Source organism: Tenrec ecaudatus, chromosome 14 (assembly GCF_050624435.1).
Source record: "Tenrec ecaudatus isolate mTenEca1 chromosome 14, mTenEca1.hap1, whole genome shotgun sequence".
NCBI classification, from domain to species: domain Eukaryota; kingdom Metazoa; phylum Chordata; class Mammalia; order Afrosoricida; family Tenrecidae; genus Tenrec; species Tenrec ecaudatus.
In genome coordinates this window covers 110,911,543-110,936,666 of record NC_134543.1, presented here as the reverse complement: position 1 = coordinate 110,936,666, position 25,124 = coordinate 110,911,543, and the positions used below count along the sequence as shown (strand labels likewise).

The 25,124-nt window shown below is 39.6% G+C and overlaps 1 protein-coding gene across 1 annotated transcript in view; it reads right to left on the bottom strand.

Annotated features, from left to right (window-relative positions):
• Positions 1-460: 460 nt before the first annotated feature.
• Positions 461-25,124, bottom strand: part of FGF7 (fibroblast growth factor 7) — a 57,940-nt gene continuing 33,276 nt past the window's right edge. Inside the window, exons 3-4 of the mRNA XM_075531367.1 lie at positions 3,827-3,930; positions 461-2,830 (exon numbers count right to left, since the gene is read on the bottom strand). Coding sequence (XP_075387482.1) covers positions 2,636-2,830; positions 3,827-3,930 — 299 coding nt within the window. The 3' untranslated portion in view covers positions 461-2,635. The remainder of the gene's footprint in view (positions 2,831-3,826; positions 3,931-25,124) is intronic.

Here is a 25,124-nt window from a genome sequence, read left to right as displayed (position 1 = left end):
CTCCATCCTAGTAGTTGTGACCCTATGTATTTAACCCATTTTCTCTTTCAAAAAGCATGTTAGAGAACAGCTTATCTGATATTTTTCAGAGTTCTCCCAGCACAAATGAAGTTTAATGGTTGAATAGGAATTAAGATTCAAAATCTTATCATCTTATTGCTCCTTTTCAGTGAAATCATCACACACACTCACTCTCTCATTGCCACCAAGTCTATTTTGACTCATAGCGATCCTGTCTAGATTAATAACTGCATATTAAGTGAATTACCAGAACATAGTTCAACTTTGTATGCAAAGGTAAAGATCACATGTCAGCAGAGAGGAGACAGCAGGAGGCACTAGGTTGTAGTCTTATTCATCTAAACCAAGAGTACATGCTAGATGATGTCAACCCTGCGCCTCGCCGGTCTTTGGCTGTATCACAATCTCACATTCCTTATCTGTAAATGATTAAGAGGGACAAATCGTTTTAAATTTGTGTAAGCAGTGCAGATTTTATTTTCTAAAATTTTCATGATAAAAATACAATCGCATGAGGAAAAATACAATTAAAAGCAGACGCTGCTATAAAGATTGCAATGATGGTGAGTAATACTACCAGGAATGGATACACTACTAAATATTTATTTTTGCTTAATTCAGTTATGTAGTATAATTTGGTGGTAACCTCAACTCCACAGACAAAAAGTATTTGGTCCTAACATGACTCTAATATCCTAAATGTACCTTTACTCTTTGGTTTAAATTTCTGTTTTTAAATAAACTTTTTTACCCTTTAAAAATGTAGTAAGATTAGTCTTCTTCTGAATTTGCTTGAATTCAGATGTCCAATGATCTAATATAATTGATAGTCCTCCACCCTTGATGTACTACAAGGCTCTAGTCACATAACCCTGCTCTGGAAACATGAGCTTGCAAAGAACCCTTCAATCAGATGGTGGTTGACAGCACCATTCATCGCATCTTCCGAAAGGATGTCTAAGGAGGGCAGGTCTTCCTTGTTTCCGGCAACCTAGTCATATAGGTGAACCACCAGAAAATCAAACAAGCCTGTTGTTTCTGTTGACTTAGCCTTTTCATTAATGCTCATCTAGAAATGTATTGGCAGATAGGAGTGATGTAAAATAGAGTGGCTTGAATAACAGATACTTTGAAATGAAAGCCAGAAAAGTTGGCATTGGGTAACCACACGCAGCAATGCCAATGTCTGACAATGGAAGACTTATTAAGTGAAGATGCATCTTTCTAACCTACAGCCTTCAGGCTATTCAGGGCCCCAGGTCCCTAAGTATATGCTCTATTTAAAAATATGACACTGTCCTGCTCATGAGCCCAGATGTACTACAACTTAAAAATCTATGAATTCTTTTATCGGTAGTCATTTCACTTATATGATCCAATTGAATTGGCAAGAGTACACGGTAAAACATTTTTCACATTTTTGCATTGTTCCCTGCAAGACATCTATTGAAAGCATTGCTGCAGGCTGTCGTTTTTGTCCGCCATCCAGGATTTGCTGGACCGAGTGCTGTGGACTAGCCTTAGCATTGGTCCTGGGAGGGAGGGAGGGAGAACTTGAAGTTGAGCCAGACGCTTTTTGTATTCCTTTAAAATTGAAAGCATATGAAACAGATACAGCTTATTAAGATTATTTCTTTATAAATAACATAAACTTAAATAACAAAACAATAAAGTTCAAATACAACTTAAAGTAGAGTTTAATGCTGTAACCACCGGGAAAAAAAATGCATGATTATTTGTGGGAAGAACATGATTAAAAGCTATCATCTCAAATATGAATTATACGAAAGAGAGATTATGCTATTTGAACAAAACTTAAAGATTTCTGAGTTTTACTTTTAGGGTTCATAAAATATCATTCTGTGGCAAGTGAGATGAAGTACAGTATCATTATTGCTATTTTATATACAAGATTTTTAAAACAACCTTTTAGCAATACTCTTTAAATTTGAGCAACATGAGGAATTTGTTCCTATTAATAGATACATGCATGTGCTAATCCTATACTTCTTTAAAAACTACCTATATGATTCAATTTCATAATAAATTTTTTTGAGAATATTCCACTCTTATAGTTTCCATGGGTTATTGCTTTTTATGAGAAAACATTTCAAATACTGCTTATCTTCCATCCTTAGTGATTACTTGATTATCTGACAACTCATTCCAGCAGCCTCTAGGTCTGACATATCTTATATAAGGTAATCTGCATTATTATAATTATAGCAGCCATTTTAAAAGCAGATAGGGATATTTTAAATAATCATTATCAGATAATCAAATCTAGCATACTCTTAAGTGTAAATTAATTTAAAGGGAAAAAATTACCATTACTAACACCATGATTGTACAACCAGTTTTACAAGTTTTTACAACTCTCAGTTACTAAATCTGATTTTCGTGTTATATTTTTCAAATCTTTCTTTAATGCAGTCTCTTAAAATAAACATAAATGCGCAAGTCCAGCTTGATCAGTTTCTCAGTAGTTTTCCAGCCTTTCTTGGTTACTTAAAAAAAAGAAAGGGGCGGGGGTGGGGCGGAGGAGAAGAGAGAAAACAGTCCACTTAAAGAAGTCTCCCTGCTGGAACTGGTTTCTTATATGCCATATATACGATTAAGTTATTGACATAGGCAGAAAGTGGGCTATTCTTTGTTCTTTCTTCGTTTTCTTCCCTTTGACTGGAAGCCCTTTCTGATTCAGCGCGACAAACATTTCTCCTCCACCGTGTGTCCATTTAGCTGATGCATAGGTGTTGTAGTGATTTTCCAGAATTAGTTCTTTGAAGTTGCAATCTTCATTGCATTCTTTCTGTTAAACAAACAAAGAAACAAACACCGTGGTTTTGAGAGGGGCTCAATAAAGCAGGAAGTAAACAAGTATTATTTGGGTAGCATTAAAATACAGATGACTTTTTGTTGTAAACTTCAGCGTGAATGGGCCTAACAATGCATTTTATTAGATACAGGTGTAGCATATTTGCAAAGGAAACAACGTAGGTTTTTTTGGCAGATGAAATGATGCTCATTTAGCTAAGTAGCATGGTTCCGATTTTTGGAGGATGTCAATGATTGGTTTTTGGTTTGTGTTGTTGTTGCCCATTTGTCCTGCTTAGCCGTGTTCATATGCCTAGGCTCCAGCATTGGAAATTTGATATAGTTCGCCAACTCTCTGCCCTCTATACAAATTGAATATAATTCCCAACTGTTCTTTATCTACCACTTTGCTGATGGTGAGAAATAGAAGGTGAATTGATTTATTTATCCAGCCCTTCAGTGAGGTATTCATTCATTGAGTTTAGCGTATGTTACTGTAACTAGCTTGTGCTAGACATTGTGCTGAGCGGCATAAATGCAAAGGAAAGCAAATTGTACTTTATTATCGTGGGATGAACTGTTACATATTTTGCATTGTAAGAAAGTGGGAACAATGTCAACGCTTATAGTTCAAAGCCCATGATTGTGAGTTTGATGTTGATAAACAATCTGAACACTTCAGAACTTTTTATTTCAAGAATGTTCATGTCAGCAATGTGCACATTGGGTGAACTTTAACAAAGAGGGGATTTTAGAGCTGGGTGTAGCTTCAGAGCTCAGCTCTTCCAGCTCGTTTTACAGATGAAGAAATGAAAATCTAGAGCGCTTAAGCACATTGTCCCCAGGTCCCACAGAAAATATGTGTTTTAATGCTTGAGCATTCTAATAAAATTCTTAAATAATTGAAGAAAAATGACTTTTATTTTTCAGAAAGATGTTTCTGACCAGAATATGCTTGAAAAGTTAAGCCTAGTTACGCGTTAGCCCATACCTTTGCATACAGCTTTCCTTCCTTGTTCATTGCAAGATAGTATTCACTTTCCACCCCTTTGATTGCCACAATTCCAACTGCCACTGTCCTGATTTCCATAATATCTGCAAGGAACCACAGAAAGACACGTCAGTTGTTCGCTCAGCTTGGCAGGCTATTCAGCAATGGCCGTTTGGTCTTTATTTCTGTTTCAATTGTCAACTGTTCAAATGCTGAATGGGTTTACGTCCTCAGCCCAAGATGCCTTTCCCATGTCACATCCATAGACCCACCAAGGTGGTCCGTGGTAATATGAAGAGCACAGACTGACTCTGTAGAAAAACAATCTGGATTCAAATAAATTGTTTCATATTTGAATTTTCATTCTCTTGAATTACATTTCTGATTTACTATCATAATAGTAAAAGTTAGCATTTCCTGAACGCATACCAGAGGATAAGGATTATTCTAGTGTTCTCGTGCATTAACTCAACCATTTCCCCATTTTCCAGATCAAGGAATGGAGCAAAGGCAAGCTAAGCTATTTGCCCAAATTCTCGCAACGACAGATAGCAGAGCTGGAATCTGAACCCCAATAGTCAGAAAATTAATTATTACACGATGCTCTGAAGAAATTTTAATCTATGGCTCTTGCTCTTTAGTAAAACGTTATCTTCCAAGGGTAATTGCTAACAGCATTTATCTTGAAAATACTAAACTTATTGGAATACGGAACAATTGGAAACCAATTGCGGCAGTTATTGATGATGCTACACGGCTCTGTTGGGTTGTCTTGTTGCTAGGTGCTGTCAGGTACCGTTTGACAGTAGCACCCTATGTAACAGAGTGGAAAGGCCCCCGAGGCCTAGTTTTGAGGCCGTCAACTTTCCAACAGCCAATCACCAGGCCTTTCTCTCACGGAGCCACTCCACTGGGTGGGTTCAAAGCATTCGCCTCTTTGTTAACAGCCGAGCACACAACTCTGATGCCACCTGGGCTCCTCAACAGAGACAGCCACATCCATCGCCACTGAGTCCATTTCCACTCCCCGTAACCGGACAGAACAGAGTGGTAACTGCCTATGGGGTTTCCAAGGCTGTAAGTCTTTAGTGTAGAGACTGCCTCCTTCATGCACCAGCTGCTGGGACGGAGAAAGAAAGCCCAGGGCCTTAAAAAAATTTTTTTTTTACATCAAATACTAACAGTGAGGTGATACTATTGAAAAGGAAGCATTGAATTAGATTTGTAGTTTTATTTACATTATATTTTATAACTTTACACTGTTATTAATTTTTCATCTGAATTTCCATTATTTTCATAAAATATGTACTTAATTTTAACTTACTACTTTATTATGTCTTCTAAATACAATAAAATTATGTCTAACACGGGCAAAGAAAGTTCTAAAAGAAAATTACCTTCAGAAATCTAGTCTTAAGACTGTCTTCTGAAATATTAATTCACCTCAAGGAAAATCCTCCTTATTTTTTCTTTTTTAAGTATTCCTATCTGGAGGATAAAATAGCTACCCTCTTCATTGGGATTTGGTGTAGACGCACTCACTGCCATCCAGGCAATTCCAACACTCTGGGAAAGACAGGGAGGAAGTGCCTCCTGTGGCCTTCTAAGAGAGTAAATCTGTATGGGTGTAGAAAGCCTCTTCTTACTTCTAAGAAATGGCTGGTGGTATTAAACTTCTGTCTTTCTGGCCATCAGCCCAACTCATAACCCACTCTGCCATCTGGGATTCATGTAGCTGCACTAATATTGTTTTATGTTTCATATATCAACTGCCTACAGAAGCCATTTTTCTTAACAAACTATAGTAGTCAGCAGTCATCTAATTAGTACTCATCTAATTAGGTTTCATAATTGCTCATTTAGAAAGATATCTAAAAGGAAATGCAAAGGTGTGAATATTAGTATTTTTTCAAAGAAGTCTATGTCTACAAGTAACATTCCCAGTAAATTTGTTCTCCAAAATGTAAGATATAGTACAACACAGGCCATTCAGTTCAAATGGTTAACCTCATGACTCTGGAAGCATAATAACAGTTATTTCAGGCAAAATGGCCATTTATACTTGTCAACAATATTGTCAAGAGTAGTGCAATTTGGTATTTAAGTAGTCAACCTTACAAACCAGAGAATGACTTCTCTATGTTTTTCCTCTACTTCAGTAATTCATGAATATCTCTGAACTGGTGCCGATTGACTATTTAATCTGGTAGCAACACTTGGAGTGGGAAGGGAAGAACCTTGTTATAAATTTCTATTAAAAAAAATTCTCCAGCATCTTGTAGAATTTCAGTTCTGAACTGTTGAAAGTCGTTCTTTGTTCTTATCACCAATAGTATTTACAATGTTTAAATGTTTTAATTTTCCCATTTGAAAAATTAGCTTTAATTATTAATGTTTAGCAGAACTGCATAACTCAAAGAACCATATTTTTCAGATGACCACTGTATGGTCGGTTAAGAAATCACTTCAAAATTCAGTGGGGGAAAGTGGATTTTAATAAAACTGGGCATGGAATTTGATTCCACCTTACAACTGACCTTTACGAACCTACAAACAGTTGATTTAATATCAATTTTATTTACTCTCCATTTTTATACCTATTCATCTATATGAAGCCAAAATTGTTTCATGTATACCTACTCAAGATGCTATATTACAAGAGTTTAATATGAAAGTGTAGCTATCTTTTGTTAAGTCAGAAACTGTTGAATTGAGATTTAAAAATATATATAAAACAAAAATACTTGTATCACTAAATTTCTTTGTTTTAGAACATAGAGTTATTTTTCACTTTAAAAATGTCATCTGGGTAAACATAAAGTAATAACCATTTTCCTCCCTGAATTTCTTCTGGAAAACAGAGCTATTTTTCAGAAAAGAAGGGTTATTTCTGTTGCGCTGTAATGGATTATTACGGTTGCTTATAAATGAGTTAATAAAAAATATTTTCTATTTTGAATACAGTAAACATCAGTAGTTATAACCCATATAAACAAAAGCTCTTTGACGCGCTCAATGCTTACTAGTGAAAAGGGATCCCAAGACTAAGAAGTTTAAAACAGCTTTTCTAAATTAATTCCATTTCTCATGCTCTGCTTGGTTGCAATTTGACTGTACTTTATAAACTGTGCCCTTATATTTGTGGGTTAACTCTCTGGGGTTATTCTGTAGCCCTCTATACACATGGGCTTAAAATAGAAACCCCAATACACATGCAAACAGAAATGTTCAATGTGCTCCAAATGTCTGCGGAATTTCATGATGATATTTAAAAATATCAAGTTGCAAATTATAATTAAATTATGTAAGTAAATAGTAAACTATTTAAAACATACGTATTCGATCAACTTGGTTGCTAGCTGGATGCTAGCGTGGTTTTAATTAAAGAATAATACTAAGATATGTATTTTCACTGCTGATTTTTTGTACACTGACACATTTAAGAAAATAACAAAGAATTTTGCTAAGCACATGTTGTTATTTTTGACATATTTAAATCCTGCATTTTTAGTACTACAGTTTTTACATATTCTCATGTGTTTCAGTACTAACTATCTTTACTCTCACAAATTAAAAAGAATAATAATAAGCCTTTTAAAGGGGAGCAGACTTTGGTCCTATGTCTTCTTGCCTGAGACCTTGTCAGTTCCTCCCCCCACTTGCCTTCTGAAGCCCCTTTCCAAAATGTCCCTTCAGTCAGAGGAGGTTTAAGATCTCCACAGCCCCTGGCCAGCCTGGCTAGGACACACGGTGTGTCTGAGGACAAGCATGCTCTATAAGGTTGTCGCTGCCTGGTTCTTCCGAAGGAGATCGACGGGTTTCTTTCTGGGCCCCTCTTCTGAGGCTCTCCACCGTTGGGCTCGGAGCAGAGTGGGGAACCAAATGCACCACCCAGGGACCCCTCAGTGGCCTGAGATATGGGCATTTCCTGAGAGCCTACTCGACACAGATGATACGCATTCTATAAATCCTTATTTCCCACTCGATGCATTATTTTACAAGTATAGTCAAGGTTACACAATTTTCCTTTTGAAAACATTTGGCCTAAAGTAACCCACGGAATGTACCACTAGCTCTAAATATTCTGCTAGTGTTGTGCTTTGCTGAAAATTCTTGCAAAGTCAGTAAACAACGCCAAATGGGTCACAAATCCTATGAAAAAGGATAGTGACGAATTTAATAAATAATGAAGTTGGCGTGGTGGCGTGTTTTATATGTTAAATACACATATTTGCTAACCCTGAATTTTTCATTTTCTTTTCTAATTTTAGCACCAATAACTTGATGTGAAAGCATTTAATATATGTGATGGGCCCTGGGCAAAGAGCCGGACACAATGTCGCTGCTGTGAACCCTGAAATAGTTGCGTAGGACTACCCTGGTTTCTTGTCACTAGCACTGCATTTCATAAATGAGTCCCCTAAATTTGATTGTTTTCCTGGAATCAACATCTGAGACTCACAGGGGCGGCTCCACCTGGTCCTATGGGGTTGCTGAGTGCACACCCGCCTGCTGGCAGCGAGAATATAAGATCTTCTCATCCCTTTACTGGCTTTCTCCCTTCAAGGTCATCAGTGTTCTCAATTGCCAATTTTACATTTTCAATAGTCATACTTTTCTTCTTTCCATCTTCTCACACGCTGGGCTTTTGGCCTCTTCCTAATGTCTGCTGTTTCATTAACTCTGCTCTGCCTGACCCACCAATTTACTTGACATTACCAACTTCTGCGTGACCATATAGTTATAGAGCCTTTCTTTGATAACTTATACAATTGGCTTAATGTTTAGAAGAGCTTTTTTTCCATCCCAGTGTCTGAAATGTGTATTTTGCCATTTGAATTTCAAATAGATATTTTAAGTGAATCTATAATTAATTTTGAGGTATGATAAGCCTATAAACTGATGTTTTATTTCTGCAAATAGCTAACTAGGTGTATTGGACAGGGTTCTCTAGCGAGACAAACCAGATTGCTAGTAATTATATATAAATATATTTATAAAGATAGATATATAATTCAAGAAAATAAACCGTTAAATTATATACAGATAGATAATACAAGAAATTAACAGTTAAATTATAAAGCAGTGAGACACTAGCAGTCCTTCAAGTTTTGAGAGCTGCCAGGTGCCAGTCCCCTTCTGCAGAGAGAGCTGGGCTATATATACCCAGGCGGCAAACAGCAAGGCAGGTCCCCAACTGTCATCAACTGTCAGTCCCCAGCTCCAGAGACGAACATTCCAATCGTGTGGGCTTAAAGGGACCTCACCTTACAGCGACACAGTCTACACAGGCTAGGCATCCCACAGGTAGTGTACCCCTTTAAAGTGAGGCACAGAACAAGCAAGGTGAGGCTCACCGAGCCATTGATCCCCCTGCCCTTCAGTGAATCCTACTCGTGCTTGTCGGCCAGGCTGGCACAGTGAGCTATCGCACTAGGTTTTATGTTACTTATTAGATATTCCGCTCTTTGTTGCAACTGATTCTTGACGCTTTTCGCGTAGCTCATATTCCCATCGCTTGCTGTCTGTCCAGCACGTGTTCACAATAATTGGCTGTGGGCAACTAAATCTGAAGTCGCTCATTACTTCAAATGCTATTTACACAGCCTTCAGATAAGTCCTTCGGAGCTTTGCAGAATAAATGGACACTATGTCTTCAAAACAGTCCTTTAAAGAGATGAAGGTATGTATCACATCCCCCGTTGGGCAAAATGTCCACACTTTCTTCACCTCTGCCTCAGATTGAATAGCTTTCAGGGACCTCTCCAGCTGTTTTATTTTCTTAAACCCAGTTTCTCAAGCATGGAACCAATATACAGAATACCCAAAGCAGAATGTTTCCTTCATATGAACCATAAAGCTGTTTCACAACCTCGTCTCCTTCCCTAAGAACATTTTTATTTATTTCATTCTTGTGGAGTGTGCATGTGGCCATTGCAATGAACGATAGGACGCAGCAGAGGAGGGGGGGGGCTCTAGGAGGAAGGGTTGCCATTGACTTTGGGGCAGTTTTCCGTCTGCTGACATGGAACTGAATTTTCCTTCTCCTCTCCGCAGCCAGGGGAGATCAGACTTGGCCTCTGTGCCTTTCCTCATTTTCCCAAAAAAAACCAAACTCCATGGCGATGGAGTCAGGGCGGACTCATGGTGACCTTGTAGGACAGGGTAGAACCGGCCCTGTGAGTTTCTGAGGCCAGAGTAGAAAGCCGCATCTTGAGGTTGGCAGCCCAACGCAACTGCTGTGTCACCGGGACTCTTCATTTAGCTTCAACCATTGCATCTTGTGTTGGTTACACAATTGAAGTTATACGTTTTGATCCTAACCCTAATCTACAAGGCCCCACACGAGAACCCACTGCTATGGAGTCACCTCTGACTCGCAGAGACCCTTTGGATTGTCTCGGCGAGTTTCCACCAGTGTAACTCTTTACAGGAGTAGAAAACCTTATCTTGCTCCCAAGGGGAAGGGACTGGTGGTTTCAAGGTTGTGTTGGGCTGGGTTGTCTGAAGAAGTAAAAACCCGTGACATTCATCCATGTACAAAAAGAACTTTCTATAAAGAAGACATCCCAGCCCAGTCCAACTCAAGCCCACGGGCCCAGTGCTAGTGGGAGGCCTCTTCAGCCTCACATGGCAGCAGGTGGATGCTGCTCAGCAGTAAAGCAAGAATCAGGGAGAACAAGCCAGTGGGTGCAGAGTGAGTGGCAGGGATCCAAGGTCACTGGGAAGGTGCCAGAGCTACAGCTCTCTGAGTTGGTGGCCCCCAGAGGCACCCCCAGGAAGAAGCCACAGAGTCCCTGCACAGTGATGGGCCAGAGAGGAAGGGAGAAAAATCCCTAGTGACTCTCTCATGTAAACATCATCTGGCTGTGACCTGACCTTTAGGCCTGATTCCCCTCTACACTTCCATACGAATTCAAACACAAAAAAAGCAAATTCACTGCCATCGAGTCAATGCAAAGTGACAGAAAATCTAAGAGCCACAGGAAGGATGGTTGGTGTCAGAAGAGGGTATAAAAAGATGGAGCATGGAGATATGTCAGACTTCTGCCTTTGTCATGTCAAACCGCGGAACTTCACAATTAGCCAGCAGCCGAATGCGTAACCACAGTGCCCCCACGGCTCTCCCAAACTCCAAACTCACTGCCATCAATCTGATTCCAACTCATGGAGACCCTCGAGGACAGGGTAGGGTTCCGGACATGGTAACCCTGGTGGGATTCAAATGTTTTTAACAACCAGTTTGCTGCCCGATTGGCCCTTTTAAGTATTAAAAAAAAAAAGATATACGTAGAGGTAGCTTCTTATTTCATACAGCTAATACCTGAATAGGAACAGTAAAAGAGGCACACAAAAATAGATTATGTTATCAGAAATAATTTTAAAATATTAATGAAAGAATATTAATACCTGACAAAAATCAATAAAATCGTTATTTTAGAAATTTCCATATTGCTTTTGATTGGTGCCCTGACTGGCAATGTTCTTAGCTTGGATGCAGGCATCAACAGCTATGTGATTCATCCTTAACCATCTTTCACTTTTGGAATAGAACCCCATTCATTTAGAGGTCGTCCAATTAGACAATAGTCATTAAGTTCCATCTCTTACAGACAGGTGACTTCTTTTCTCTGAATATATTATGTTTGTCTTTGAAAATCCCTTTCTATGGCTGATGAACTTACAGCAAATGTTCTGAAAATATTTTTAGCTCTTTGAACAGTTTCAGGAATTGCTTGATTCACTCATGATATCTCAGGGGTGTAAACACAAACCTGAAATGAATGAAGGTGGGTCACCTCTGGTGCTTTGGCTCTTTGTCTCTTTGTATTCTATGTTTGTTTACTGATGTAACAAATGCAAGAGACTAGAAATGTCTATATAGTAGATATATAGTTCATCAAAACTATAATGAATTTTATGAAGTGAATAAATAAAGACTGCAAGCATAGTTCTAGTTTTTTATACCTATGGACAGAAAGAACATTACTACAGGTGCTTAAATATGCCGTTGTGCAGATGGATGGTAATAATGCATAAAGAATAAAAATTTGTGGTAGCTACATTGGACAGCTGCCCAGCCACCCACCTTAGAACCCTGATTCCAAGTGTCATTTTAACATCCAGCTCACTGAACTCAGCAAAATAACTAGTTATTGGTTCTGCTGAACTTGTACAAACCAGCCGAATCCCACCACTAACTGTACCTCTTTATGGGAGTGGAAAGCTCCATCCTTCTCCATATCTCTGTCATAGCGGTGGCTGGTGGTTTCAAACTGCTGACCTTACTGTTAACCACCCAATGGATAACACTACACCCCAAGGGCTCCTTTCAAGACATTATTAGTTGGGGTCAGATTGTTGGGAGGGGATCTGGTTTGGGACCGGGTGTTTGGCTGGGACCAATAAATGGACATATTGGTCACTTGCAGACTTTGCTTCCTGGAGGGGATGCTGCAGGGTTTGGGCCAAAACAGAAGTGTGTTCACTTGTTCACAATGTCTTTCCTGACTTTTACCAGGAAAAGGTAACAGAAAGGCTTTTATCATAATATAGTGCCTCTAGAAGGGGTGATATAGAACTTCTTTCTAGATCTTTCTTTTCCATTGACCTTAGAATCTAGTAGTGTAAGATAAAATGAGCAATACATGGGGCTATAGTGCTAAAGTTGTCTTTGAATCACTTTACATATCCTGTAACAGTTAAATAGACCGTGATGTACACTAAAAAAGAGAAAGCTAATCTAATCAAATTAATCAAGAATTGCAAATAGATAAATTATTGCCAAACATTTTCATCTTCTTCCCATCAAACTAGCATAAAATTATATGCATGATTGCATATTGCTAATATCAAATATGAAAGTCTCACAGTAAGAGAACTGATTCCACACTATCATTCTAATTAGAGAATAAATCAAAGAGTTCTAATTCATTCTATTCCTACTTTAATAATAATGTCAAAAAAACATGTAAGTGTCTTGACGGGTTAGATAAAAGTAATCATGTTTCCACTCAGGGATTTATAAAATTAATGTGACACGAGAAAGTTTGTTTGTTTTAATTAAACATGCAGTACAGGGAGGGAGGACAATGTTTTCTCTTTCAACGACTTAAGTTGCAGCAGCTTGTTTCAGCTGGGCCACAACTCTGCCAGAGTCATAAGCAGACCATTCAGTGGTGCAATAAATAGGATGGTTCTAGTGGAATATTCGTAAAGACTGCCATGGGAATGGCATTCCACTGTACAGTAAAGATTTCAATTTCTATACTAATGTATTGACTTTTTTCTTATAATTTATGGTCTTCCTGGGACACTGGGAGCCCAGATTTTTCCTTTGAGCTTTCAAAGTTGTCATATTCCCTGAATCAGAGAGAGGGGAAATTTTTTTTCTTTATCTTGTAACCTCTATAAGTTCAAAACTTTTATTCAAAACAAACACTCTTTGACTATATAGTCTACCATTGCTAAATATGCTTCTTTGCTATTTTCTAAATATGGCTCCCAAATGATCAGAATAAGTACAGGTCCTCTAACCCCAGAATATCTGAGAAAAAAATCCGAGTTTTAAAATATTTTCATTATAAATTGGGTGAAGGTTTACAGAGCAGGGAACCAGTTTCATTTTCAAAAATCCATGCACATCTCATTTTATCTGATCCATTGCAATCCCCTGAATGAACACCTCTTAACCCACTTTCTCCTGTGTCTTCAGTTTCCATTTCTCTTTTTCCTCTGACCCCTTTGAACATTGTCTTTGAACAAATGCTGCCGTTTTGATCCCAAGTGGTTGATTATTCTAAGATGTGCATACCTTTATACCATTGTTCCCCTTATAGACCTGTCATATGAGCTGAATATAATTGAAATCATCTCTTTCCACCACCTGGAAAACTATCCCATTATTGTCAAGATTTTCCTCAAGTTTAAAATGCCTTCAAGGGGAAATCAATGTTTTCATTACACAGGATTATAAACGTAAGGTTCAAAATACAAATATATCTGGCAACGAGAAGCATAAACATCAGCTCACAGAGTGGTAGTGACTGCATCGTCATGGAGTGTGGCATTGATCAGGACTAGAAGGAAGTCAGCACCAAGGCACCAGGAGGGAAAACAAAAACCAGGGGAAGACTCATAAAAAGGAAACTCACCCAAACTCTCGTCAACATGTTGTGTATGGTTAGCTCTAGGAGTCTCACTAGTTGCCAGCCTTCATCTAATTTATTGAGAAACCAGATTAGAAAGTAAACTACATGGTCACCGCAGCTTTCTATTGAACTATTACTGTACCTTGTGAAATGTTGCTGCCAGGTGGATCTATGTCTAATGTGATCATCATACCAGCGCCCCTTTAACCTGTATGAATGTTTGCATGTCCTATCACTCAGGACACAAGGTCATAGTAAATGTTTTCATTTCAGATCATGCTGGTCATCAACAGTAAGTGATATTAAAGCATGATTTAAAGCCACTTTGGCCTTTGGCTCTATTAGGAGTTTTTAGGCAGACATTCTTTGCTTGCAGTCATAATAATCAGCTCTGATGGAGAGGAACTGAATTTCTTTTCCACGGAAATTAAAGTGAAAGGGGACAAAAAGAAAGGGAGAAATAAAAACATCTGTGTTTACAGAGCAAAATACTTAAAATATTAAAAATGAGTTCACTGAACCCCAAAGCCCTGATCAGAAATGATATGAGCTCTTTTTGTATCACGAAATACGTATCCAATACTTCTGTGCCTTCTCGAGCACTATCACCTCAGTCCAGACCTTCTGACCTTGCATTTCGATGATGACCGTTTTTCTAAGGAAGCCCAGGCCTCCCGCTGCTCTGATGGTATCTTTAGCCTGATTCAGAAAGATGTTATCAAAGTTCTTTTTCTCCAAAATGCCAAAGGGTTTCTAGAAGTCAGACTTGCCTCCATGCCAGTGACTTTGGCTTGGTTCTTAGAATCAGACCAAATATCCAAAGCACTAAGATAAAGAGATCGATTGCCCCAAAGTTTTCACGAACTACCTTGTGAATTACTATTAGATTTTTGTAGCTCATCTTATGAGCTTCCACAGTTGATGTTAACCAATAGTTCATGTTAGATTGTATTTCGTGATGTCAACACAGAAAGGCAAATGGTATTCCAAATATCCCTACTTCTTTAGTTAATTATAGGTTTTTCTTTCTTTCTTTTTATTTTGGCTAAGCCTCTCTTTAACCTATTTTTATTTTAGTATGTATCACATACATAAATAACAATTTCCATGTGTTTCTCTGTTATGTAATCTATTACATCTATTTATCTGTCTTGCTCCTAGCACTCAGACTTTAAGAAGTACACGCTAGTTCTAATATTTCCGGAGTTCGTTTAGAAATATCTGTTCTTCTTCTGCACATTGTTATATATTTGAATATAACCCACCTCAAAGTGTGCTAAGCAAAGGGAACCGTAGCTGTATTCCAGAAGTAGATATGTCATTCTGTTTACACAGAGATTATTTTAATGTGTTCTGTTTTATATCTTATATTATTCTTGTGGATGATTAGTACTTTATTGGCTATGACTGCAACCTAAGAAAATATTTTAGGGAAATATTCAGATTTTAATAAAACCTTGGCACCTTTTCTGTGAAATATCTTTTTCCAGAGACTTTATCTTCTAAACATAATTCAAATTTTATTCCAAGCTATGATACATTAGGACTCATTATCACCTGAAGATAAAATATGTAGGAATAAATCTATTTAGGGACAAAAAGGAAAACTACAAATACTACTGCAAGGAACAACAACAAAAAAGACCTACATAAATGAAAAAACATATCATGCTTGTAGATAGGAAGACTTAAGATCATGAAAAAGTCAATACTGCCCCAAACACTCTGTGGACATAATGCAATTGCAATCCAAATATCAACAATATTCTTTAACAAGATGGAGAAATTGATCACAAACTATATATGGAAATGAATAAGGCCCCAGAGAAGTAAAATAGTATTTAAGAGGAAGAACAAAGGAGACCTTATACTTTTCAATCGTATAACTTTCTTACAGCCAATGTACTCAAATCAGCCTGATACTGGTATGGTCAAAGACATATATTAATGTGTCTCTCAAGAATCGATAACTTAACCATCCACCTATGGATAACTGATCTTCAACATTGAGAGGGGGAGAGATTGTCTCTTTTTAATAAATGGTACTGGCAACACTGGGTGCTTATTTGCAGGAAAATTGACGAGTATCAGTACCTCACACTTACAGAAAAACCAACTCAATATGGATCAAAGACCTAACTGTAAAACCTAAAATTATAATGCTCATGGAAGAAAATACAGGATCACAGTTTAAGGCATTAAAAAGACTTTCAAACATAGCAAACAATGTACAACCAGCAGAAACTAAACTAGGCAACTGGGAGCCATGAAAAATTAAATACATATGATTAGCAAAAGAGTGAAAAAGAACACCCACATGTCTGACCAGGGTCTAATGTCTAGGAAGTGTAAACACCTCAAAAACTGAAGGACAAATAACATCCTTAAAAATTAGCAAGTTACCTGAACAGAAACTTCACAAAGAAAACATCCAGGCTTCCAACAAACACAGGAAAAGATGCTCATGATCATTAACTGTTAGCCATCCGCCACCATTCAGTCAATCCCAACTCATAATGACACTACAGGACAGTGTAGAACTGCCCTGTTTGGGTTTCTGAGGCTGTAAATCTTTGTGGAACCAAAAAGCCTCATCTTCCTCCTATGAAATGCCTGGTGGTTTTGAACAACCGACCTTTTAGTTAGAAGCCCAATTTGTAACCGATTACACCATGCCTGTCCTTAATAGCCATATCAGAGATGTAAGTTAATACTAGAATAAAATACCATCTCACCCCAGCAATAATGACAAGGATAATAAATAAATGAAGAAAGTATAACAAAACCCGGAGACTGAACCTCTTATGCCCTGCCAGTTGGACTGCAAAGTGGTACAATCACTGTGATAAAGAGAGTATAGTGCTTTCTTAAAAAGAAATAGAAAAAAACATATGATCCAGCAATTCTGCTCCTAGGTCTTAGCCTGGAGAATCCAAGAGCAATGACACAAATAAGCATGTGCACACCAAAGTTCACTGCAACATTATTCACAGTACTGAGAAGGTGGAAACAATCTAAATGCCCATCAACGGATGAATAGATTTAAAAAACCTGATACAGGCAATGAACTACTGTGCGGCACAAAGAATAGTAATGAATCTATGAAACAATGTGAATAAGTCTGGAGGACATGATGCTGACTGAAATAATCACAAACGGACAGAGGAGCACTGTTACAAAAAGTCAAGAATAGATGTCCACAAAGACAGAAGCCTCCTCCGAGGGTTGCCGAGGATGACAAGGGAGGACACAGAATCACTAGATAATGCACAAGTGTTCATTGTTGTAAAAGGAAAGGCAATACACAACAGGGAGGAAGTCGGCCCAACGTGACCAAGAATAAAAGACAAGTAATGCTGTAAAATATAGAGTCCTCTAACAACAGTAACAGCAAAAATATTTGTAAATATCCATACAGATGTGTACATGATGCATGTACCCTTATATGTATAAGGGGCTTCAAAGAGTGTGTGAAAATTCTATTCTTTAAAGATTCCGTTTCCCATGAATTTTTGAAGCCCCTTGTACAATAGAACATACGGGAAGAGACAGAAATGTAGAAACGACTTAGACACTGGGGATTGTGCTACTGAACTTGAAGCTTTGGGACCATAATCTCGGGGAACATCCGGGTCAATTAACAAACACAGTGTGTAAAGGTAATGCTCTACATGCTATTCTGGTGAGGAGCATCTAGTGAGGATCTTAAACGCTTACAAGCAGTCACCTAAGAAGCAGCTATTGATCTCTCTCACTTGGAGTAAAGGAGGATGAAGAAAACCGAAGCTCAAAGGAGCAATTAGTCAAAGGACTAATGATTCATGAACCACAGGCCTTCTAACCTGAGACCCTAAGAACTAGGTGGTGCCTGGCTACCCCGACTGCTTACACAGACCTGCACCAGACGGGAAAGCCCCTATTACAACGAGTAAACAGGCAGAACAAAATTTAAGATTAAAAAATAATAATAAAGCCAGATTTACTCATCTGAAAGAGACTGGAGGAACCCCAAGATTACCTCCCTAAAACACAACCTTCTGACTTGAAATTCAAGACACTCTTAGAGACTACCTCCCCGTCAAACAATAGACAGGCCTGCCAAATACACAGTAATGCCCACGGTGATAGTTAGGTTTCATGTCAACTTGGGTGAGCCATGATATGATCTAAAACAGTGCGCTCAACTCCATGATGGAACCCATGAAGCAGGCAAGCAGCTAATGTGGTCATGGTCTTATTACAATTGAGGGACGTTTCATCCAGGGTGTAGAAGGTAGCTCACTTCTACTGCTGGATACTAACTGGTTCCTCAACTTGTTATCCCCTGCTGAGCCCGGGAGCCATCAGTGGACTGTCGACCTCGGATTCATTCAGCTCTGTATCTCCTAGCCTGTGGCCTTCTGCTTCATCTTCCTGCTTCTTGTAGTAGCTCCTGCAACTACAGGAATCTCAACTCATGGAGCAAGTAAACCTGAGTGCTTTCAGGCAAGAGACTGGTTTGAAGACTGCAATGCCTCTGAGCATTTAACTGGGGAAGTCGGACTTTCTGGCCCACAGAAGGGGGGCTCAGTGCTTTCGGGCTGAGGCTTATTGGAGTGGTATGCATCTGGGCACTTAATTCAGGGAGTGGGTTTGCTGATCCACAGAGCTTAAGCTGAGTGCCTTCTTCCTGGTTGAGCCTTATAGCAGAGTGGTATGTTCATTAATGTTACAGAACTTCATAACATCTGATGAACAACTCAAGCTGACCATTTCTCACGTGCATCACAACTTGTGACCTTCCTTAATAAAGCCTTTAATCGTGGATTTTGTCAGTGAGTCTGTGTAGCCGCTGCAATGGCTATTAGGGGACATCCAGACAGCGCAACTGGTTTTGCTCAGCCTAACATCCATGACGAATGTGCTCCTTAAAACAACAAACTATATGAAATCAAGAAGGTGCCCCAAATCAACAGATGAGATGGCAGGAAGGGACAAGGAAAGTTAGGTGAACAGAAACCAAGAATCCGTGGTGGAACTGGAAGACTGTTGCTGCATTTGGGGGATTGAATCAATGTCTTGGATCAATTTGGGTGTGAATCACTGATTGGAAAATTAAATCGCTGTGTAAATTCTCACTGAAAGCACAACAAAATGTTCAAAAATTAATAAAATTAATTTGTCGGTTTTCTAGTGGACTACATATCGAGTCGCTAACTGAAAGGTCAGTCATGTGAACTCAGTCTCCACAGGAGGAAGATGACTTTGTCTACTTCCATGAAGTTGTTAAAATCTAGAAACCAAAAGGCGCAGTTGCATCATAGGCCCATAGGAGTCCGAATCCAAATAGAGGTGAATTTTTTTCTTTGGTTTCCCACCCACCCCCAATTTTCTATACAGAAGTTCACCACTTATTTGTCAGGTTGTGTATTGCTTTGATAAATAATTAGAGCAAATAGAGAATCCGGATTATGTGAAGGAAAACTTGGCATCAGGATTGCGAGAAAGCTTAGTAACGACCTGTGAAACAACCTTGCTTGCTGACAGTGAGCAACACTGGGAGCACTTGCTGATGGAGATCAAGGATTGCAGCCTTCCATCTGGATTACAACTCAATGTCAAGAAGACCCAAATCCTCACAAATGGATCAATAAGTACCATTATGATAGATGGATAAAGAGGAGAAGATTGAAGTTGTCAAGATGTTGTCTACTAGGATCCACAATCAATGCTCGTGGAAGCAGCAATCAAGAGATCAAAGGATGCATTGCAATAGATAAATCTGCTACCCAAGTCTTCTTTTAAAGTGTTGAAAAAGCAAGGAGGTTACTTTGAGGACTAAGGTGCACCTTTTGCAAGCCGTGATATGTTCAATGTGCTCATATACATGTGAACGTTGGACATTGAATAAGGAAAACCAAAGAAGAATCCATGCATCTGAATTATAGTGCGGCTGACAGATATTGGAAGTACCATGAACTGCCAAAAGAACAAACCAATTTTGGAATAAATACAACCACAAGGCTCCTTGGAGGTAAGGATGGCAAGACTTTGTTGCATATATTTTCTACATGTTCTCAGAAGAGACCAGTCTCTTAAAAAAGGCATCAGGCTTGGTAAAGTAGAGGGACAGTGAATAGGAGGAAGGTCCCGGACAAGAGGGACTGACAGTGGTCACAACAGTGGGATCAAGTGTGAGAGCATTTGTGACCATGGTGAGGGACTGGGGCACCATGTGTCCGAACCAACTCAGTACCCTAACAGCAGTGTATACAAATGCTTTCTCTTGATCATTAACGTAGCTTCTACTTTTCCCTTATCAGTTCACTCATCTAAAGAAGTTGGCATCATCTGCACACTTGGAATTGTCACTATACTAATGTGTAAAGAATTGCTAGAAACGTCAATCAACTTGACTTGGCTTACTTGGTTAATCCCTGAATAATCTCATTAGAGATTTTCATTCAAAAACTTCACGCAAACAAAGTCTGTTTGTTCCTTTTTCTTGGGCCAGGAGTCGTCGGGAAGATGGACTGGAGGCAGACGGGGGCAGGCATAGTTAGGTAAAGACCGTCCTTCGGGGAAAGCATTCAGAATCACTGATGCTAGTTCAAGCTAGATGTTCTCCAGAAGCTGTGACTACTCTCCTGTGCTCCCGCCCAGGGAAGCAGGCCCCTGCCCAAGCCAGCTCGCAGTACTTAGCCACGATCCTGAAGTGGTTGGTGTTAGGGAGCACCAGTCTGGTTCTGCTTCATAGCAATCCAGTGTACCACAGAAACACTGACCAGTCTTGCACCATCAGAAATATTGTACTACTAATGGAAGGGTTTTTTTCTATATCCCATAAGAAAAGGCCTCAAAATATTTATGGGAAAATTTCAGTATCTTTTCATTGAGAGTTTTATGGAAAAATGTCAGTATCTTTTCCACAAATCGTTCAAAGCTGTCTCATATTTAGGGTGGGAAAAATAATAGTCTAAACCAGGTTTTAAAAACTATTTCACCTGCTCAATACAGTGGATCAGTTAGGGAGCACACACACACACACACACACACACACACACACGCCATTGAGTCAATTCCAACACACAATGTCCCTATAGGACAGAGTGGAACTAAGTTGTCTGAAGGCTGTGGTCTACAAAAACAGACTGGCCCAGCTTTCTCCTGAAGAGCAGGGGATGGGATTCAGCTGCCTACCTTCAGTTAGCAATTCTGCTTAAAATTCTGCCTACCTTCAGTTAGCAATTCTGCCTACCTTCAGTTAGCAATTCAAGCTCCCTCAGGTTATGATAGAAACTCTTTAAAAAATTGTTTCTAGAAGCACATCAAAAGCATTTTGAAGCTCTGAAAAATGATGTTTATTTGCTTATTTCCTCAAAGAACTTTAGTAAATAGGTATCACTGCCCCCTTACAGAAGCTCTGACTTTTCCTCAACATCACGAGGACCCCATGTCAGCATAGCAGCGAGTCAGGGAAGCTGTAGCATGAAACACCGTGGTTTGGGGTACATTTGTGCACTTAAAGCATACAAGGCGGGCGGCCAGAAGAATAAGCAGGAAGTATAGGCAAGAGCAAAGTCTGGAATCTTTAGGGAAGCTGACTGCCACATCTCTCTCTTATGGAGCGTTTGAGCCACAGATCTTTTAGCCAAATGCTTAACCACTGTGCCTCCTCTCCTGGCCCTCCGGGAGAAATAGTACTTTCTATGTTGAACAGTAAATCCTAATATATATGTTAGATATTCTTAGATGAGATTTCTTAATATGAGGTTATTCTACAATCCTCTTTCTTTGCTTTGACTAGGTAGAGAGCCAGCCTTTATCAATAAATGTATTTAACTCCATCCCACAATTGTTTTTCCCAGCCTGGTCAAGCACAGTATCGAACTCTCTCATCACTCTGTGTTAGTTTTGTGTCTCCTAATCATATTGCACAATCCTCTGGTGTAAGCAGGGGACTGGAGAGGGGCAATCACAGTGACTGTCACCAGGAGAAGGGCGACCACCTCCCTTCACTCATAGCCCTAATGGATGGTCATTGCTCTTTCCTTCTAACTTCCTTTCATCTCAGTTAAGCTGAGATATAACCTTGAAAGAGAAAAGAAACGAGATATTCGAATAGAATGTACAGCTGGGATGACCACATTCTGGAAGATGATTGATAAATTTTTCATTTTATATTCAAAATATTGCTGAACAATTTCTTCTTTGAGGGCCTAATTTAGGCACCACTACATTCCATCTTGTCATGTTGGACCTGTGTGGTGGTAGACATAATATGATAAGATCCCTTAAGCATCAAACAAAGAGCCTGGGTAAAACTGTTGGTTAGGCACTGGACTGCTAACTGAAAGGTCAATGGTTCACATGTACCAATAGTTCCTCCGTGGGGAAGGCGAGGGGGATGTTTGCTTTGTAAAGATTTATGGCGTCCGAAACATCGTGGGGATTGACTCCATACATCATGGAGTTTAAGCATCAAGAATGTTTGAGATCTTTTAAGAGGCTCCGTCTTAAACCACTCAACATAGGAAGGTTGATTTATAGGAACTATTTAAGCGAATATAAACGAGTCCAGGAGACAAGTATCCTCCCCATCACTCTTCCTTGGAGCAGGGCTGAATCTGCTCTAGCCTGGACCAATGGTAAAATTTCTTTGCCAGTCTTACCTCTTGCCATCTCATCTCCCACATTGTTAGAGACTTCTTTCTAACCCTTTCTGGGCCTCCTCATACCCTGGACAAACAAACAAACCTGAAGCTGTCAAGTCCATTCTGATCCATAGTGCCTCTTTAGGACACAGGACTCCCTAGTCTGGAATCTTTAGGGAAGCTGACTGCCACATCTCTCTCTTATGGAGCATTTGAGCCACAGGTCTTTTAGCCAAATGCTTAACCACTGTGCCTCCTGGGCTCCTCTCCTAGCCCTCCAGGAGAAAAATCCAAACTGACCAGAGAGAGAAAATCCTTCACTCCCTCACCTTTGTGGCCCCTTGATAGTTTATACATTATTATTATTTTCATATCTCACACTGACCACTCTCCCTTCCCCTATGGGTTCCATTGTCCTTCCTCTGGAGTGGTGTGTGTGCTTGGGTGTTGATCGTTAAGATCGGTTCCCCCTTTCCTAGCCTCCTCCCCTACCCCTTCTCCCTACCTTTATGGTATCACTATCCCCATTCCTGCTCCCAGGTTGCATGTGTCGTGAACTCTTATCTCTTATCTACATCTGTGTACATGCTCCAGTCTAGTCCAAAGTGAGAGGCATCACTGGGGTAATGGTAGTGGGGGGTGAGGCAGCCTCAAGAAACCAAAGAAATATTGTATATTTCATCAGTGCTTTCTGTACCCTGGTTGACTCTACCCTTCCCTGTGCCCCCTCTGTGAGAGATGTTCCATTGTCTACAGATGGGCTTTGGGCCTCTTCTCGGACCCACCTTGTTCTCAACCATATGGTTTTGTTTGCTTGCTTGTTTGTCTTTTAAGGGTCTGCTGATGCCTGTAACCTGGTCTCAGAGACACCTCATGATCACACAGGCTGGTGTGCTCCTTCCTTGTGGACTTGTTTCTCTGCTGGATGGCCGATGTTTCACTTCAAGCCTTTAAGACCCCAGATGTTATATCTTTTAATAGCCAGGCACCATCCACCTTCTTCGCCACATTTGCTTATGCACCCATTTTGTCTTCAGCGATTGTACTGGGAGTATCTCAGATTGCCAATTTGTTAGAACAAAATGCTCTTGTATTGAGGGAGGGTATGAGCAAAGGCCCGAAACCCATCCACTACTTCAGCATGTTACCATATAAATATATGTACATAGGTCAATACCTCTATTTTTATGGATTAATGTATTTACATATGGACACATCTATGCTTATACCTCTATCCATAGCTTTGCTTCCTAGATCAGACCTGTTTCCTTTTACCTTCTTTCTGCCCCACCATCATGTTCGCTCTACTTTAAGCTCTCTGTCTTAAAGATATTTGTTCTTCTTCTTCTTCTTTTGAGAATACGGACACCTACAATTAGCTCACATAACCAGGAGGATTCTATGTGGAAAAGTGGTTCAACCAGGCAGGGCTTCTGAGAATGGGGCCACCTCAGAGAGCCCATCAGGAAGGAAAGTATTGTACCTAAAAGGGATGTGCCTAAGGAACCAGGCAGAGATCACCCTCCTTTGTGTTCCAGGTGGGTGCCAGCTACCAACGCTAGGTAAGGACGTAGTGGATTTGGCTCAGGGAGTATTCCTTCCAAGGAAACACAGCGCAAAACAGACAGACAAACAGAAACACTCTCTATTTGAAATTTGCCACACATGCAAAGACCTCTAGTATCAAAACAAACTTGTCCAGACAGAGAAGCTGCACAGATTTTACAGGTTCCAAAGGGGTTTCACAGTCATTTAATCATTAACCCATGTGCGTGGTATCAAGACTTTCATTTTCTTCAGACTATAATGAATGCAATGTGTATGGGTTAAAATATTTGTTTTATGACTTGACTGTTGCTAGGGAATTTTTGGAATTCATTAATACTCCCACCTCGGCTCTTTGGTAATGACTGCCGGGACTGTGAACAAATGTCAAACTATAAGTAGTAACAACAGAGAAACTCTGGTACTACAGATTTAGAATTTGAGCCAATTTGAGAACATGCAATCTATACTTTGCCATGGATTCAGAGTATATGATTACTCAATACACCCATGCAATACTTAGATAAACTGTATTTCATTCACCCTAAGATCAAACTGATGAGACCTCAGCATATTGTTATCTGTGTGTGGATCTGTGATTATGTACTGTGCAATCAAGTGGGCAGTCCGTCCATTTCTAGCACAGTTTTCATGTTCTTTTGGGAGGCTTCTGGAGTAATCTCAGCCGGTCTGAGAGAAGGAGTACTGCTTTCCTCCCTGTCTCCCTTAGAGTCCAAGGCCTGCTTCTTCAAATGCACCAGTTGCCACAGTATGAACGAAGTCATGAACTCTATTCTTAGTCAAAACAAACCAAGTAGCAGCGCGGTATGGTGGAAGGAAGGAAGGAGGTAATAGGGAAATTTTATCTCTATACAGAGTGGTGTGGTAGCAAATACTTAACTCCCTACAAAGAAGAAAGGAAACGGCTCTGGCTTACGGCATTTGACAATGTCCACAATCAATGCCTAT